General features: G+C 37.8%; 2 protein-coding genes across 2 annotated transcripts; one reads left to right on the top strand and one right to left on the bottom strand.

The window, feature by feature from the left end:
- The first annotated feature begins 37 nt into the window (after positions 1 to 37).
- eif3jb (eukaryotic translation initiation factor 3, subunit Jb) lies at positions 38 to 4,812 on the top strand. The gene is made up of 8 exons (XM_067441413.1): positions 38 to 195; positions 288 to 379; positions 1,827 to 1,896; positions 2,302 to 2,387; positions 2,504 to 2,618; positions 2,711 to 2,911; positions 4,089 to 4,162; positions 4,325 to 4,812. The coding sequence occupies exons 1-8, from the start codon at positions 174 to 176 to the stop codon at positions 4,457 to 4,459; spliced, it is 795 nt and encodes a 264-aa protein (XP_067297514.1). The 5' UTR covers positions 38 to 173; the 3' UTR covers positions 4,460 to 4,812.
- Positions 4,813 to 5,852: 1,040 nt separating this feature from the next.
- cilp (cartilage intermediate layer protein, nucleotide pyrophosphohydrolase) lies at positions 5,853 to 13,049 on the bottom strand. Its single transcript, XM_067441401.1, has 9 exons — positions 12,937 to 13,049; positions 11,747 to 11,896; positions 11,081 to 11,143; positions 10,725 to 10,994; positions 10,222 to 10,398; positions 9,776 to 10,090; positions 9,176 to 9,284; positions 8,700 to 8,857; positions 5,853 to 8,590 (listed from the first exon to the last, which is right to left on the bottom strand). Exons 2-9 carry the CDS (start codon positions 11,811 to 11,813, stop codon positions 6,237 to 6,239), a joined length of 3,513 nt encoding a protein of 1,170 aa, XP_067297502.1. The 5' UTR covers positions 11,814 to 11,896; positions 12,937 to 13,049; the 3' UTR covers positions 5,853 to 6,236.
- Positions 13,050 to 13,926: the final 877 nt, after the last annotated feature.

Below are 13,926 nucleotides of genomic sequence, written 5' to 3'. Positions count from 1 at the left end.
CCTACCGGCCTTGTACAACAGCAATGACCACACGAGGGCGTTGTCGCGCACTGCTGCGCGCGATCCAGTCCTCCGATATCCCGTCAGCATGAAAGGCAGAAGCGCGTAGATCAGAGCAGTTCTGGGCACATGCTTTCTCAGTTACTACTTTAACTAACTCACACTAAGCCAAGATGGCGGATTCCGACGACTGGGGTAAGGATTACTTTCAATATTTTGAGGTTACGTGTATGAAAGAGGGTGTTGGTCACTGTCTTAGCCACGACATTATTTTGTTTTTCGAAAAGACGCTGACAACTTCGATCCAAGTGAGCCGATCATAGTTGCCCCCGGGCGGCTGGATAAATGGGAAGGCGAGGACGAGGAAGAAGACGTGAAGGTAACGTGCTAATGACCCTGTAATCCACTTTATCACCAATGAGCGTTTTAGTTCTTTGAATTATGTGTTATAGAATGATATGTGACTAAAAGTAGTGACACAAATATGGGCGATCATGGTGTATTTTTAGCCGTTTAGCTAACCTAGAACAGGCCCGTTTTATTTAGAGCTTCACCAGCTGTAACGTTAAGTTATCTGGTTGCGTGTTCAGGCTTTTCTAGCACTACTGTTACACTGACAGTTTTGTGTGTTTACGTCAGTTCATCTTCCAGTTTTACAGAATTGTTATATGACAGGCTATAATAATCTGCAATCCACAGATGATCCATCACAGATGAATCAAACTATTATAGTAGCTTTGACAGCATGTCGGCTAACGTTAGTTTATTTGTGTCTGTGGTTGAAATTTATTGACATGTCCAGTCTAACAGCGAGCAAAGTGACAGGTCACGTGGACGTTCATTAGCAGCTCTTTTCATTTGTGTTTTCGTTCATTTAAACGTGTCACTAATCTTAGTTGTTCAAATTGTTGCTATTTTAGCTTGTTAAATGTAACGTAGTTAGCAGAGAACCTAGCACGCCGCAGTTTACAGTTTCCTAACAAGACATGTGTCACGGTCCTGCTACCAAATAATAATAATTAAAAAAAACTGTTTTCTTTATTTTTATTCTATATCTAAACCGGCGCTGTTATGTGCATGCTGTATTTTTTCCGCCAGGCAGCAGCTGGCTAGTTCCTGTTGACGTCATGACGCGATTGAGTCATGTTGCGTGTCGTGTTTACGCGCTAATCTAGAATTCTCGCTCTCACTCGCGCGAGGCACCATACTCTTCTCGATTATGTTTTTTTTTTTTAAATCTATGGGTACACAAGTGTTATCGTCATTTACTGCGAGTTGTTTTGTTTGAAACCAGCTCTAGAAATGACTCGCAGAATGAACCCGTTAACTGAGGCCTCGAGAGTTCAAATGAACTTTTCTCATATGACATGTTCATGGGAAACCTGGAAATCTCAAGGAACAACGGACATTTTATGATTTCTATGCCTTGAAATAAAAAGTCTTGTAAACTTTTGTAGTTCTAGTTCCTCAGCTCAAATCCAAGTCAGCTATTGATACGTTTTTGTTTTAAATGACTACATAACCAATGCTATCAATTTAGTCAGTATTTAATGTTTATTAGAAGAAGAGAATTTGTCACGTAAGATGGTTTTTAATATGAGGCTTAAATTGTTTTACAATCTTTGGTACTGTTATTTTTTTAAATGACCAAATGCTCTTGATGAAGAATGTATGCTTTGTAAATTGTATTATATATGTAAGGAGTAATGTTGAGTCAGTGTATTATCCCACTTATTACATGTCTGGTTAAACAAGAAAACATATGATTTGATTTTAAATTATATTATTAGTTTGCATGTTAACCACTGTAACCTTTCTGTCTGTAGGATAACTGGGATGATGAGGAGGAGGAAAAAGAGAAGGAGGAAGAGAAGAAAGTTGAACAGATAAAAGCCGGTATTGATCTCTGTTGAGCTGTCATATTTCACAATATAAATGTTGTAGGCAGAACAATAGACCTTATGTATAGAACTACCATGCAGGTATGAGAGCAAGGCTGTGAGGGATAGACGCGTTGTGGTTTTCAATAGCTGTATAAAGCTCCTAGATACTTAATAATAATACTTAAAATCATTTTCTAATGTTGTTTGGGTTTTGGTCTATCCCTCACAGCCTCACTTTCATTCCTATATAAAAAAAACCACAAAGATGGTGCTGCTGTAAATACAGTCTATAGTGTATTTGTAAAACTGGGCATTAAGTAGGTCTTTTGTTCTGTATTTTTTATTTGTGGTATTTTATTACTGTTTCTCTTTTACCCAAGTGGAAAGTACTCATATGGTTTGATTACATTTCCTTTAGAAGTGAAACCTGAGAAGAAAAAACTAAGTGATAAAATAAAAGAAAAAGAAATTGCTCAAAAGAAAAAAGAAGACGAGTTGAGGAAGGTAAGAACAATATTATTAGTTACATATTTACTCATTAATGAATTAATCTCTTTCTATCCTTATACTCATTTTACTTTTGTATATTTTGAACCGTTTATAATTTTTGTGTTTGTAAGATAAAAGAATCAGCGGTAAGTGAGAATCTATCACCAGAAGAGCTTCTAGCAGAGAAGCTTCGAATGAAGAAGCTGCAGGAGGAGGCAGATTTAGAATTGGCCCGTGAGGCTTTTGGTAAGAAAAAAGGTTGACCATGACGCTTTATTTTAATCTTGTCCATATTGTATATGTAACAGTTAATCAATGAACACTTCTTCTGATTTCAGGTATTGATCCTGCTGCTACAAATGCTTCTACTACTGTTATGACAACAAACAATGCCTATGGAATTGAAGCCATGTGCCCTTCATCCAAAGATGACTTTGTTGCATTTGAAAAATTACTTAAAGATAAGATAACACAGTTTGAAAAATCAGTGCATTATTCCAGCTTTTTGGAGTCACTGTTTCGAGAGCTTTGTATTTCATGTAAGTGCATGATTATATTTTGAGTTGTATGTGGATAATAATCTTTTTTATTTAAAAAAATTGGATGTTTGTGACAAGGAATTTCTGATATTGCCCCAGCTGTTTAGATTATATGGTGAGTTGTGTAAACTAGGCATGTGATGGTATCAAATTTTCATTTAGGTTAAGTTTTATTAATGGTACACGGTATTATCACGATATTGAAATAAGTTGCAAATCCAATTAGGTTTAATGAAAAAAAAAGTATAACTTAGAACTGAACATTTAAAAACAATAAAGCTATATAAATTAAAAACATTTTTTCAAACATAAAAGTACAAAATAATTATTAAGAACAATAGGTAACCCTTTACAATAAAGTCTCATTAGTCAATGTAAAAATGAGCAATAGCTACATTTGTCACAGAAGTTATTCTTAGTTAACGTTGGTAAAAAAAAAAATGCAATTTGGGCTTAAAAAACAACTTTGTCTTGGGCTTAAACAAACCTGTCGTTACTACAACTATGAAACTAAAAACTACCAGGCAACTTGCAGATGGCAGAGCATTAAATAATATTACTATATCAAACAAAAAGGAACTAAATGTTTAAAATGTTAGCTCAGGTCCATTTAAATAATACAATTACATCTTTTGGTTTAAAAAAATATTAAATGTTGAAATGAACTACGTTTAATAACTGCTTTAGAAGTATTTTTTTTATTGTCAGTTTATGTTAACTAATGGAGTGTGACCAAACCATAAAGAATCAAAATATTTTCTAACAATTTCTTAGACATGTAGTCCAGATTGAAATGTTTCAGTTTGAAAACGAATAGCCTAAATTTAAATACTGTTCAGAAACAGAAAGTAGCACAGCCAATTTGAGTACGGTTTCTGTGGTAACAGCTGCATTTCTGCTGTTTCATCAGCGCCATCTGCTGTCAGAGTGAATGTGCAGTTTCACTTGTTGCGCCTTATTTACATCAGCGTGCATATCCTTCTTTGAAGCATCAGTGTTCTTGAAATGCATTAAAAAATTCGTAAATAATCATTTACAGTGCCCACAATAACAATATTGTGCATATTCATTATTGTGATACATCATATTACCGTATACAGCACATGTCTAGAGTAAATATATAACCATGCATGTCTGAATGCTAATCATTGTGTTCTTTATTTCTCATTCTGTGTAGTGGAAGTAGATGACCTGAAGAAAATAAGTACTTCTTTGTCTGTTTTGCTCAGTGAAAAACAAAAGCAAGAAAGAGTGAGTTGAATGATTTCTTGCTACTCTGTTTTAGAAGTTTGATTAAGGGTGAAATTTACAGCCACTTTTAATTTTTGTTAAATTTTATATAAATTCTGTTTCATTATGATCAAAATGTCAATAGAAAAGTACTCTCAATTATTCAATATGAATTATTCACAGGAAAAGAAGGCAAATAAGAAAAAGAAGAAAGGTGTAGTTCCTGGTGGTGGATTGAAAGCAAAACTGAAAGATGACATTGCTGATTATGGTGATTTTGACGGTGGCTACGGCAATGACTATGATGACTTCATGTGACGAAGGTTCATCGTCCCCCTTCCCATTCCCTCTGTGCCCAGATGCCCCTGGAGACATGCAACATTTACCCAATCATGCTACTCAGTGCCATCTTGAACACTGAACAATGTGTCAACTCTTTACTTCGTTCCAGTGGTGACAGACTCCTCATAAAGCTGCTATCAGCCCATTGCATCCAAGCAGCAAATGGGGAAAGACAAATTTATTCAGATGGCCTTGAATTGTTTTCAAAAACGTGCTGTATTATGTGGGACATCTTTGATGGAGGCATTTCCTCTGATTGGTCTAAATAAGATTCTCAATGCCTTATGGAAAATATCGTATTTTCATTAAAAGTGACTTATGTTTTAAAAGCTGTGGAGTTGCAGTTAAACACAAGTTAAAAAAAAAAAAGAAAAAAGTAATGCTCTATGCAAATTAATTTCTTCCCAAGAATCTCCTTATTGAAAGTGTGGTTGTAATTTTCTTGCATATGTATACACCAATTGGAAATAGTATCCCAAATGTGAACCATAGTGTATTGCAGCATTTGAAATCAGAATCTGAAGACTGTCAGTGGAGCTTGGAGTCAACACTAAAAAATGAACAGCAGGGGCCAGTTGCGCAAACTACTGAGACTAGTCATGACTTTTTTTTAAATTAAAGACTGTTCATAATAAAAATGTAGATTGGTCTAATTTAAAACCAAAATAAAAAAAAAGAATAGATTGTACCCTGACCAATTACTAGTTGGTCACGCTAGTATTTAAGGCACAGTCTTGACATAATGGTTGTTTCTGCAACTAGCCCCATAAGTGGCACACTGACTAAATTAAGGGATGGAAAAGTGAAAGTAAAATGCAACTGAAAACCAAGCCTAATTGAATCTGTTGAATTATAACCTTGTCATCATATGAATGCAGAATAGTGTACCTGTTGTACAGTTATTTTGTTTCTCCACCAAAGTATATTTTAAATTAACTCAGTATTGTTGCACACTTGATCAGCAAATTACTGCTATTCAATATTGCTGCTCATATGATAAATATAAACCACTTGCTGAAGCAAGGTGGTGTTTTTGTTTGACCCATTGTTACGATACAGTAGCTTCTACAGGTATGTAGAAAATTAAATGAAAATGAAACTTTCAGCAAAAATGTTTATATGAAGCTTAGATTTTCTTACAAATTAGGCAGTGACAAATACAAAGACTCAAAGGCATTGTTTTTAAAGAATCTAATAAAATCATTGGTCTAAAGGAATCATGTTGCATTTTTTTAAAGGGTTTGGACAACTTCAGTTTTTCTAATGAATGAATGATAAAGGGCCATTCATAACATTTGTTTAGGTGGTGATATGTTCAGCTGCTTTGTCTGAAGTAGGCAATAAATATTTGACTATTTACAATTTTAAGCAGTAAAATATTTACCACAGTACAAGTGAGTAGAAAATATGTAAATTAAAAAGTACATGAAGCACACATTCCTCTGGAGTTGCTTTGTTTAAAGTGATTTTAGTTTTGTTAGGCTTTTAAAGGGTGAAATTATTACATGTTAAAATATAAAAATGTTTTATCCATTCATATGAATTTGCCTTGCAATTCATAAAAGCTATAATATTGTTTACCAAACCTAAATTACCCAAGCAATTTGAAAAGACTCCCCCAGCCTTGTTAAAATATTTCTGTAGTTGTCTTATTGCTGTTGAGTTTGAAAATGGCTTGTATCCAGTAACTCTCATAAGAGCAGCCCTGATGGGTCTGTCTTGTCTCATGTAGAGTTTTTAAGTTCTTGGAATATCAACCAACGGTCTGGGCACGTGTGTAGGAATAACGAGTACTCCTTCTCTTACTGCTGCGAGGTGCTATTGAGTCACCTCTCTGTCTCCGGTTTCCTCTTCCCTGCCGTGCACTTCCAGCTGTGGCCTGACCCAGTGAGTTCTGCATCTGCTGGAACACACTCTGCCTAGTGACCTCTTTATCACCACAGGTGAATGTTAATCCCACACCACTGCTCTTCATGACTCGAGAGGTGCCATCTGATGTACCATCAAAGCAACGTCCAAGCGCAATTTCTTTGGCTGTCCGGGGGTCTTGGTCAGTCACTGTATAAATGCCGTAGTTGTGGCCCAGAGGATCCAGAGGTGCAAGCATGGTAAACTCATTTGTGTCATTGTTGACAGCCAGTGGAAGGTGATTCACCAAGTATTCCTGTAGCATGGTGTTAACACTGTCTCGCTTGCAGCTGCCCTGAGGCATTACTTTCACGAGGGTACGATCCACTCTGTCTTGATCATAGAGCATCCCACTGCACTTAAACTCCAGACACACAGCTGAAACAGTTGACTGGTCCATGTCCCGAATGCTTCTGGTGTCACGGATGCCATACAGTTGGCCTACGGTTTTTGGATGGGTACCTCCCATATTACGAGAACGCACATTGATCTCATGGGCACTGTTGAGTTTAACTTTAATGTAGCAGGCCCTGTATTCCATGGGCTTTGGCCACCAACTCAAGTAGTCTTCTGTCCAGCTCATAGGATCATCCTCATTGAAAGGAACTGTGTTGTAATCATACCGGTCTCCTTCAACTCTTGAGAAACGGAAGTGAGCTGCACTGAACGGAGCTTCCTCACACTCTTTAAGCTTGTCAAATGGATAAACCGGGCCATTTGCCTCCTCAGCCGTGTTTGACCGGGGTTTGGCCACATTTATGCTAAATGCTGTCTTTTTTATTCTGGGATCGTCGTGATCTGTACGTCTGTAGTTAAGTTTATTCAAATAGGGTTGCGGGACGCCAACGGTGTTAGGATTCATCTTTGGGGAGGATGCTACCGCATCTAGCTCTTCTCCCCCAAGGTTGGCCATGACGTAGGCCGAATATGCATCTGCTTTCTGTTCATCACAGAAGGCCGGAAGGCACGCACCATTTGGGCCAGTAATGACACTGTCAAATCTACCCCAAGCCCGAGGGTTGGTTGAAAACCCTGGTGTGGGTTCCATATTAATTAATGTCATCACGACTCCTTCAACTTGCTCACTTGGCATGTACCGTTCACTACGGAAAGCCCGCAATTTCACATAACATCTCCTGTTCTCAGGCACATCTAAGTTAAACAGCCGCCTCTCACGGATTTCCATGTTACCTATAAGGAAGGTCCGCTCCTCTCTTTTCCCCCGCTGCTTCTTCTCAGCATGAAACTGGCCCTCCTCTTCCCACAAACCGGTATCAGGATTAAGAGACCATAATTTCATGGTCTTCAAGTGCTCGGGCATCTTCACTTGTGCTGCATCGAGACGCACTTTCACCTCTCCGGCGTTGAGCGACTCGCCTCCTTCTTCGTCCCTAAAGTCCACTGAGAACATTCCATAAGTTCTCAAGGGCAAAGTGTCACCTTCATCACTAATGAAATTGAGATCACTTTGGGCAGCCGCTGCTGTTGATACATCCCTGGGGTCAAGGAAAGTCACACTGGCTTTGACATTTCCCATGAACACTTCTCCATTTTCTTTATAGAATGCATTGGGTGGGATCTCAATCTCAGCAATGGGATCCTGGCCTTCTACCTCACCAAGATCTAGCTTATTAGTTTCTCTTGAGCTAATGGTCACAGCTGGCTTTTTCCTCAACAGCTTGATCTCATAGAACACAGCTCCTCCCTTAGGATTGAATGCTAACACTTTTGTGGTGTTCACAAACTTCTGCATGTTGTCCACAAATGTGAGGACTAGACGTTCTGTGTTGGTTGGTACCTGGATTGAGAATGTGCCTTTGTATCCAGTTCGACTTACTCTTGTGCCATCCATGTAGATGTGTCCAAACCTCATGGGCTCTTCAGTGTCTGCTGCAATAGCACGTCCACGAACGATAGCTTTTGTGTCCACACATGTTTTGCAACCACACTGTGTCACTACCATGACGGGCAACTGATATCCCTGACATTTAATCTCTTTCTCCTCCATGTTTGAAATTCCACAGCAGTAGGAAACTGAGTCTTTGCATCTGATGCCGTTATCCAGCTTCCCTGTGCATGTGGATGTTGGGCATCTCCCCACATCGTAGTAGAAAGAGTTAGTCTCATTTTGAAAGCAGTCATGTGGTAGACGGATCAGGTGAGAATCAGGCTTAGGGTTGCAAGATGGCGTTTTCTGACCTGAACAAAGAATAAATACCAAACTGAGATCACACTATTTGTAAAGTTTTTTGATAGATAACTTATACGTTAATACAAAATATGTATAAAGTAGGATATACGGGCACACCAATAACTGTTAGGGTGGCTGGTTTGGATTTGATGGCTCCGTTCTCACTACTGGCTCTGCAGTAATATTCTCCAATATACTCCAAACTGAGATTCCTCAAAACCAGCGTCTCGTCATAATGATATCGACTCCTGTCCAGCAGAGTGCCATTGTGGAACCTAAAGATTTATAGCAATGATTATCACTGTTTTCACATTCACAATTTCACATTCCATGGGGTGGGCATCAGTTGTTAACAATAGCTAACTAACTGTTAACAAATAACTTCATGTTAACCTGTTTTTTAAAATAAAATCTGTACTCATATAAACCTGTCATATTATTTTGAAGGAATATAATACATAAGGGCTTTGATTTTAGATACTAGATGCTCTTCGTGATTCTCTGCGTTGTCATTTAATGTTCAACATTGTTTCCTTGTATTCTGCTGAAAATCCATAGTGCACATCAATTCATATCTGAAAGCCTAAGCTTACCATTCATACTGGTTTGGTTCAGGTGTTCCATCAACTTTACAACAGAAGGCAGCTGTCTGACCTTCCCTTCTGGCCTTGTTCTCAGGGTTTTTCAGCACATACAGTTTTTCTGAGGAACACAACAGTACTGCATTACATGTATTGATATTGTTCACCCATTTTTATACTTTGCAAACTTTTACAGATTTTCTTTTCAACAAGATAACGTTACATAGCTAGCTAACATGGATGATGTTTTTTTTGCTAAAATGAATTAGGATCATCTTGAAAGCATCAGTAATGTGTAAAACTACAAACCAGTCATTAATGTTTTTAATTGAATACCATTGTTTTCCAACAAAAGTTGTTTTACTTATTAACTACTAACTGTTCATAAGCAGAAATGAGAAGATTATTGAAAAAGTCCTGAACTGGACCGTATTCTTAATTGTGACCTTCTAATATACAAATAATTTATTATTTTGGGGTGGGGCCAGTAAAAATGCGTCTTGGGATGATTGTGACATTTAAAAATATCTTTAAAATGTATTCTTAAGGTAGAATTCTAATGCTTATAGAGAATAGGTTAAATGAATTCAAGGTCATCAAAATGATAATTACTTGCTCTCTCTAGCTTCAAAAGGAGGACGGAAGTGCGTTCGGTGCTTGGTGGCACAGTGACATGATGTGGAGCGTGATTATTCAGCTTGATCATCAGAGTAGTGTTGCCATCAGGGCAGATTCCTGGGACCTGAAAGTGCCCATTGTGATCAGTAACAGTGAGGAGTTTAGGCCTGGAACCAGCACGGAGAATGGCAGCTTTAGGTGCAGGGAGACCCCCGGCACTACGGACGGATCCTAAAACTGTATGATCCTGGCACAGGCAGCCATCACACTCATCATTTACCTTTCCCATCACACACTGCAGATTACAGCCTAAGGAAGAAAAAGGAAATATATATATTTTAAATCAACAAATGGAAGGAAGACACTAAAGATTAGCTGAAATTTAAATTAAAATGAAAATTATAGTTTTTAATCTTTAGGAAACTTATTAAATGCATTACGCGGGCAAGGTGGCCCTTGGCATGACCTGGCCTCGACAGTTTGTCCATTGCATTGTTTGGAATTGGATTTGCAGCTTCTAGAGCGATGCTGTGTTGCCACCTGATTGCATTGGGCTGGACACACACTCCAGTCTGACCATGGACCCCATATCAGTTCTTCATTATCTGAAACAATGTCTGAATAGAGAGAGATTCTGCTAAATATGAATTCATCTTCTATGTATTTTTTGGGTGTCATCACTTTGGGTGTCAAAACTGATGTTAACTATTTCTGCAGTCTCATCATCAAATGTACCTTATCTATATTTACTTTTCATACTTAATCAGCTTATTATCATTATCAGAGAAAATGTGCACAATAAATCTTTGAACATTATTACAGTATATATTTACAATGATTGTTAGAAGCATCATTCCCTTTAAAGCACCACACAGGTCAGCGCTTTGCAGGGAATAGTTGTATTTTGAAACATAATTTAGCTCATGCAGCCCCATTTACTTACCTTTAGGACATAGGAAGCGTACAGCATAGTTTGAGCAGTTTCTCCCAACAGGCTGTTCATCATTGACACACCAGAAACCTACAGCCGGGTCAGCATGTACTCTTTCCCCAGTGCTGCGAGCTGGGATCCATTCGGTAGTGCGTGCCTCTAAAGCTCGAGGAACCTCACACACACGGCCTTGATAATAAAAACTAATGGCATTCAGCTTTTCATAGTCTCCTTTTCCTCCAGGGTGATCTACATTGAACCATGTGGTCCACTCGTAATTGTCTGAGGAAAAAAAAAGTTTTAAATATCAATTTGGACCTTTTGAAATATTTAATTTGCTATGTATGGTCAGAAACATACAAACCTACCTTCATTATGGTACACAGCTGGGTTTGGTCTCAATGATGTCCCCATGATGTTTCTCCATGTTCCTTATAAGGAAACAAAAGCTTTATTTCCTGAAATCTTAGCACAGTATCTCAGTCTTACCTTGCTAATTTGAAAACAGCTAACATTTAAAAATAAATAAAAAAAGTGTTCTATTATTTTTACAATGATGCAGCCCAGTGCTTAACTTGCTTTTGATTTAGTAAAGAAAATTAATCAAGGCTTATTGTCATGAGCCTAAATTTTACTTTTAAGAACCCATTTTTCACCCTTTACAACAGAGATTTCAGCTAGTGGTTCACACACAGAGTAGAACCAATTGATAGCAGGTGGCTTTCTGCTGTTGGCTCGCAAAACACCTCAGCTTCTGGATATACTGGGGTAACCAGAACAATGTTGCCTTTCCTTCAGTAATGGGTTGGCTGAAAAGAGTTTTGGGGGTTGGGGTATTGGAAGAGTCATGTTTCTAAGAACCAGCTGTCAATGTCCTGTTGAAATCTTTCAGTTTCTGCCATGAGCAATGACATGACAGATGACTGCATTAACAATAACTTGCATTAGCAATTGTGTGAAATGTATCTTGCATTAGCAAAAGTGTGAAATGTGTTGATTCAAATGGCATTCACAGGAGTTTTGGCCAAACAAACCTTGAGAAAATGTGCCTGTAATTTCCAACAGAAACAGAAGAAAGGTCCATGTTGAGAGACATCCCATCCTGGCTCCCTGTAATGACTTCTGACTTCTGGTAAAGACCCTCTCACACACAGCTCCTTTCAAAACCAAGAATAGTCCAGATCCTATGCCAATCAGATACGAATATAAAGACGATTAGTAAATTCCACAGAAGGAAATGACCACAGTATTTTCTTTTCAGTAAATCATACAACTCTCTCTTTTGTTGCCTTTTTTTCCAGCTGATTATGAACTAATTTCAGCCATTCTAGATTCAAATTGACCAATACGAATTCTAAAATTTGTGCATTAAAAAAACATTCCATTTTACATAAACACCCGAAATGCTTTAGACAGGATGAAGTAATAGGTATTACAGTGGAGCTCATGAATAATCCCGCTGAAATAAAGACAAGCTGCAGAGAAAGAGCTTAAAGTACTTAAATTTTTAGCTGCTCTCAAATATCACATCTGTGAGAACCATCATTGTGTGTCAAGGGAATGCACAACTGTTTTTACATCCTGCCAGAAAACTCAGACCTAACTACACATTCCATATACACATAAAACAATTTGTGTATGGAATAACACTTCTTTTTATGTGCAGTATCATTTTTGTTAAGTTTCTCCCTGTATTAGAATTTAAGACTTTAAAAGACTAGACAAAATATGACTTCTTCAATAGTATACTTCAAAATGCAACATTTTATTTAATGTCACAATAAGACTACATACACTCTCAGTAAAAAGATGCAAAAGCTGTCACTGGGGCAGTACCATTTCAAAAAGAGGCTACACATTTGAACTGTATTATTCACTCCTAAAGACTATGTATTATTTTACAAATTAGTACCTAAAGTGTATATATTTAATACCCGTTTACCTTTGCTGCCCCAGTGACCGCTATTGCACCTTTTTTTTCTGAGAGTGTACTGTACTATTAAAAATCATTTGTACAGAAAAACAAGCAAAAACATTCAAATTCATGGCTAAACAGATTATCTTAGCTCAATCATCCATATGAATAGTACAAAAGATTCTACTATAGTGAGTAAATTACTTTCTACTAGAAACTATTTAGAAAGAATTAGCTGATTATCCATTCAAATCCTCAAAATGTAGTTACACAAAAGAAAGCTGAAAAGCTGAGAAAATGATACCTTACCAAAGCAATTGTTTCTCTTTGAAATGGAAAGCTCTTGTAATCCTGCTTGTTTCTGTGATGTATTTACAGAGCAGTTGATAATAAGTTGAAGTGAGAAGGAGAGAGAGTGTGTGAATGTGAAGTCCAGGTCTGTGTTCTGTACTTATATAGCTCAGCCCTGAGCCATAGAGTCGGCTCTCTGCCATGAAATAACAACATGGGTTAAGCACCATCTACTGCTCTTGTACAGTAGTAAAGGGCTGGATTACACAGTCACGGCTGTTCTGGAACAATATTCTCAAATAAAAATATGTCAGTCCTAGTAGTAAAAAATGTATCATGTGAAGTATTCAGATATGGTTGTAGACAGACAGACAGACAGACAAAAAGACATACGCACGCACGCACGCACGCACGCACGCACGCACGCACGCACACACACACACACACACACACACACACACACACACACACACACACACACACACACACACACACACAGTTTTTTCCCCTCCTGTGATGATTCACAGTTGTGTCAGCACTGTGGTGAGATATTCGTTGTTGGGAATATGTTCAGTTATGCAACAGTCACAAGAAAGCCATTCAAGAATGACATCCATGTATTTCAACCACATGAAAGCCATTACATGACTCTTCCTCAAAGACATTAGTATGCTCTTTTCCATCTGTCCCTCTGAATGTGTTGATAAACAATACGAGTGATTTGTAACATTAAAGAGCCAAAGGCAATACACTGTGGCTTTTCAGTCATTATGTTAGAATCTGCAGACAAATCCACTATATCAGCAGAACATAACAGTGTCTGATTGAAAACTGTAAGAAATAACAGAGCCTATAGGTCAATGGAAATTCAGGACAAGACAGGCCTAAAACATAACAATTTGGAAAATATCAGATCTTGCTCATGTCTTGCTTTAGGTGCAAGAAAGTGTTACTTCTTGCCGCCTCAAGGTCTTTTATGATCTAAAATTCATACAGCTTCCCTGCTTA

This window comes from Pseudorasbora parva, chromosome 1 (assembly GCF_024679245.1).
Source record: "Pseudorasbora parva isolate DD20220531a chromosome 1, ASM2467924v1, whole genome shotgun sequence".
Taxonomy (NCBI): domain Eukaryota; kingdom Metazoa; phylum Chordata; class Actinopteri; order Cypriniformes; family Gobionidae; genus Pseudorasbora; species Pseudorasbora parva.
This window is presented reverse-complemented; position numbering and strand designations above follow the sequence as displayed.